At 37.9% G+C, this 4,275-nt stretch overlaps 1 protein-coding gene across 2 annotated transcripts; it reads right to left on the minus strand.

The window, feature by feature from the left end:
* Positions 1-564: 564 nt before the first annotated feature.
* On the minus strand, positions 565-3,805 carry smtla (somatolactin alpha). 2 transcript variants are annotated; one of them, XM_061720255.1, is made up of 5 exons: positions 3,759-3,805; positions 3,353-3,540; positions 2,111-2,224; positions 1,050-1,229; positions 565-947 (listed from the first exon to the last, which is right to left on the minus strand). In XM_061720255.1, the coding sequence occupies exons 1-5, from the start codon at positions 3,769-3,771 to the stop codon at positions 753-755; spliced, it is 690 nt and encodes a 229-aa protein (XP_061576239.1). In that variant the 5' UTR covers positions 3,772-3,805; the 3' UTR covers positions 565-752. The 2 variants fall into 2 exon arrangements, with proteins under 2 accessions (XP_061576239.1, XP_061576238.1); XM_061720254.1 differs by having other exon boundaries at positions 565-950.
* Positions 3,806-4,275: the final 470 nt, after the last annotated feature.

A 4,275-nucleotide genomic window follows, 5' to 3' on the forward strand; every position in this document is an offset into this window, starting at 1 on the left:
CGACAATTAATGCAAGCGGGATGTCCGCCCGCCCGCCACGCGCCGACAGCCCGCAGTCTGTCTTGCTTCTGTCGTCGTCCCTTATTTTGAAATATGTCCACACTGCTGACTTTCAGGCAGAAAAGAGGAATAGCATCTGTCTCATCTCTCCTTTTAGTTTGTTTTTTTCCGCCGCACTCTTTGTACATGAGACCCCAGCTCTTTTTCACCTTTGTACACTTATAAAAATGTTTTTGGTTTTTTTCCTTCCTATCACTGATTACTCTTAGAATTCTTCCTTCTATGAAGGTAGTTAATTTTTGTTATGCAGAAGTAAAAACAACTGCATTTAACAAGAGACTCAATTAATGCCCTAGGGGCCATAAGGAATATATAAACACTGCGGAATCCAGCAAGGAATACAAACTCCCCTTAAGAACAAAGAAAATGGAAATCAATGGCAGTATATGCAAATAGTTCTGACAGATCGACAGGCAAATAATCTTGTGGGAGTCTGCCTTCGGTTGACTTTGCCAAGTTAAAATACCAACTACGGAGAAGGAAAATAAAATGCAGTACGCCACAGAAAGAGCACAGCTTTATTCTTACTCAGTTTAGTGTGAAGGTGTTCCAAACAATCAATAAGAAATGCATTTCGTTACAAACAAAGCTGAAGCACCCAAGGCATGGTCATCTATTTAAGAACATACTACCAACCTCAGGAATGAATTGGTAGCTAAACAATATTCTATGTAAACGCTGCAGTTTATGTTTTATGCACAGTTGTATGTGTCAGTTTGACGGCACTTGAGTAGCTTCAGGAAAGCCTCCATCTTATGGGCATCTTTCTTGAAGCAGCTTAGCAGGGTGTAGTCTCTTATGACAGATTCCAGCATCTCCGGCTGAATGTCATATTGGAAAACACCTTGTTCTCTGTAGGTTGTGGCAACCGTCCCCTCATCCAACATCTGCTGGAGAACATTAGGACACATAAGACCAATATTCAGAAAATGAAAGACACATGACAATAAATGCAATGGGTTTTAAATCTTCAAAACGTATGAACCCACCTTCTTAATGAGTACCACCACCCCTTGTTCTAGACTGATGAGTTTGTCAGACACCCACTTTGTCTTGTTGAGCAACATGTCTGGAGCGTTATCGTACTGATCCAGCGTCATCTGCAAGTAAACCAAAGGCTCGATCCAAGATTGGACCAGCATCAGCACAGAGTGGAGTAACCATTTGTCCTGGAAAGCACACGGGGGGAAATAGATGTATAAATATGTGAACTGAAAAGTAGAATATATACTAAGATGAGGACACAAAAACATATACCACAACATACCACAGCAGCAGCAACAAACAACAAAACCAACTTTGTGCCAAATAATTAATAGAAAAAACATTTTGAATTTAGAAAAATCTGTAAGAATAAACAGAACAGCTTAATTGTTATCAAGCAGAACACTCAGACATAAAAGTAGGTTGAAATAGTTGAAGTGAAGTAGTTGAGCCTCTTTGATTCCCCCCATATAAAGCAAATGCTACAGTAAGGGCAAATGATTACTTTACAAACTGTAGAGTAGCCAATAGCTCAGCAGAAGGGACGGAAAGGAAATTACTTTTATAATTAATAAGATACAGAAGGAGCTGTATCTCAGAGATCACAAAAACTGATGTAGTAGAAAAAACATTTTACACTATTACTATAAAATATCCTTTCAAAATAATCCTGTAATATCCAAGGCCCTGCGTTAATGCTGTGTTAAAAGACTATTATAAAACAACAACACATTATTATATTTATTATTTTAATGACTCATTCTACACTCATTCTAAAAGCTTTCTTTTAAAAGACCATAATCTTGAGGAAAACACTTCGTATAAGTCCAATTTCTCCTAAAGCGACTAGATATGATACAAGCTATAATTTACCATGTGAAATTTAATAAAAATCATTGATGGATTAAATCACACACACACACACACACACACACACACACACACACACACACACACACACACACACACACACACACACACACACACACACACACACACACACACACACACACACACACACACACACACACACAATTACAAAAAACAGCAGAAAAAAAAGTCTCACAGATATTTGTTGGATTTCACTCTTGGAGCTGGGGATGGGTAAGGCTTTTGTGATGCATGCATAGCCAGCCTGGTTACTCTGGAACCTCATAGGGAGTGGAATGAACATGTCCTCCTACAGACCAACACCCATCCACAAAAAGGAGGAAAAAATACATTAATTAGCTTGGTCACCACAATGAAAATAGTATCTTTGCTAAATCTCTAGTAATAAAATGGCAATTAACTAATTGTATCTGTTGGTTTAATGAAATGGATCAAATCCTTTGCCAGAATAATAACACCTACAGCAGAAAGGAGAGATTATGTGGTATACTTTCCGGACACATTTTTAAAAAACGACACAGAAACAGAAAACGACAAAAGCCTGACTAGTGCCTGTAATATCCTATGCATCATTTTATTTTAAAGAGCACTGCATCATTATCACATTCCTATTACCCGACTGTGGGAATTCCTCTTCAATAAAACATTCTTGCATCAGAAGAGGGGGAGAAGATTACTTTGAAGCCCAGCAGTAAGGCAATGATCATGTAAGAATCCAGAACATATAGAACTGAGTATTTTACGGAAAAGGGTCAGCCCTTCTTATGTCCTCCATAATGGAAAATGTAAAATTAAAAATGATAATAATAATAATAATAATTGCTTTGCTCCTGCATGTCTTTCAGTGGTGCAGACGACTTTTTACATACTTATGCATGATAAAGTGTTTTCAGCGTTTCAGCACTTTTCTAGATGAGGCAAGTAAACCACCAACTAAGTCAATGGTTAGCCCAGACAAGAAATCTTTGGTTATCGGTGCTGATTTGTGAATAAGTTGGACTGTGAAACCTGCAGTATAATGTGGTTAGATTCAACTCATGAAGTCACAGTTTGAGTCAAAGTTGATGCTCTTTGCAAAATTAATGAAATTTATTACTGAATACAGAGTACCGATATTGACCTGCATTTTACCTTTGGGTGTTTAGTATAACTGGTCTTGAAGATGTTTCACCTTCCATTTACAGTATTAAAAGACAACCCACAGAAGGGAAGGGAGAGTCACGATTTTGCATATGACTTCACACTAGTTTGTTTGAACTGAAGATGCCTTCTTGATGGATAGAAGGTGAAAGGTCGTCAAGGGCAAAATAAAATGAAGTGGAGTTATCTTGATTCAAGCCTTGAGAGTTACCATGATTTGAATGAGCCTTAATAACTGTATTAGGACAAGTTTCAGAGTGATGCAAGTGTTACTCACAAACAGAGAGCACGATTCCTCCGAGACGCGATAGATGAGCTCGGCGTGATGGATGACTCGGTCTAGAAGTTTCTCTTGGGAGATGGAAGGGCAGCGGGTGAAGCTGGCCTGATCTTCTCTACAGTCTAGAGGGTTGCCCATGGTAAGAACGGGCCATAGCAATAGAGCCCACAGACCCTGCTGCATAACTGGAGATGCATGCAACAAGTGTTCAACATTGAATATTAAAATGCAAACACAGGTGAATCACATAAAACCAACCCCCCCCCCCAAAAGAAAAACTATGTGTGCGTGTATGTGTATATATGTACAGTATATATATATATATATATTTGCCATGTAAATCAAATAAATTATCATATATTTACATCAATGCAATCACATTCCAAACTTTTTAATACATCACCTGTCATCTGCATTCTGTCGGTTTTCTCTTGGTTTTCTGTGCTGCACTGCCATGCTGACAACTTTATAAAGCCTGAGAAGACCATGAATAAAGACAAAAAGGGATTTTGGTCTTGCGTAGGTTCTTGTAAAAAGATACTGGTCTCCCCAAAACAGCCCATTTTTGTTCTCATGCATAATTCCTAGATGTTGGCTAAGGTCAGGCGTCCTTGTCAGAAGTATTTATTTTATAACATTTAAAGTTAATACTCCTTTTTTATATATAAAATGCATCAACAATATGGAATGCCTGGCAACTACACAAAATTGGGAAAAATAATGCTAATAAAATGTAAATGAATGTTTTCTACATTTCTATCCCATCCACCAGCCTGAAACTATTTGCTACTGTATATCTTAAAAAATGAAAAACAAGGCTGAGAAAAGCAAGACATTTGTAAAACAAAGGATCCAAAGGGACAAGGCTAATACAGCCCCCTTTTCAGCTGAAGAAAGTATGTTATATGGATTTAAACATG

This window comes from Cololabis saira, chromosome 4 (assembly GCF_033807715.1).
Source record: "Cololabis saira isolate AMF1-May2022 chromosome 4, fColSai1.1, whole genome shotgun sequence".
NCBI classification, from domain to species: domain Eukaryota; kingdom Metazoa; phylum Chordata; class Actinopteri; order Beloniformes; family Belonidae; genus Cololabis; species Cololabis saira.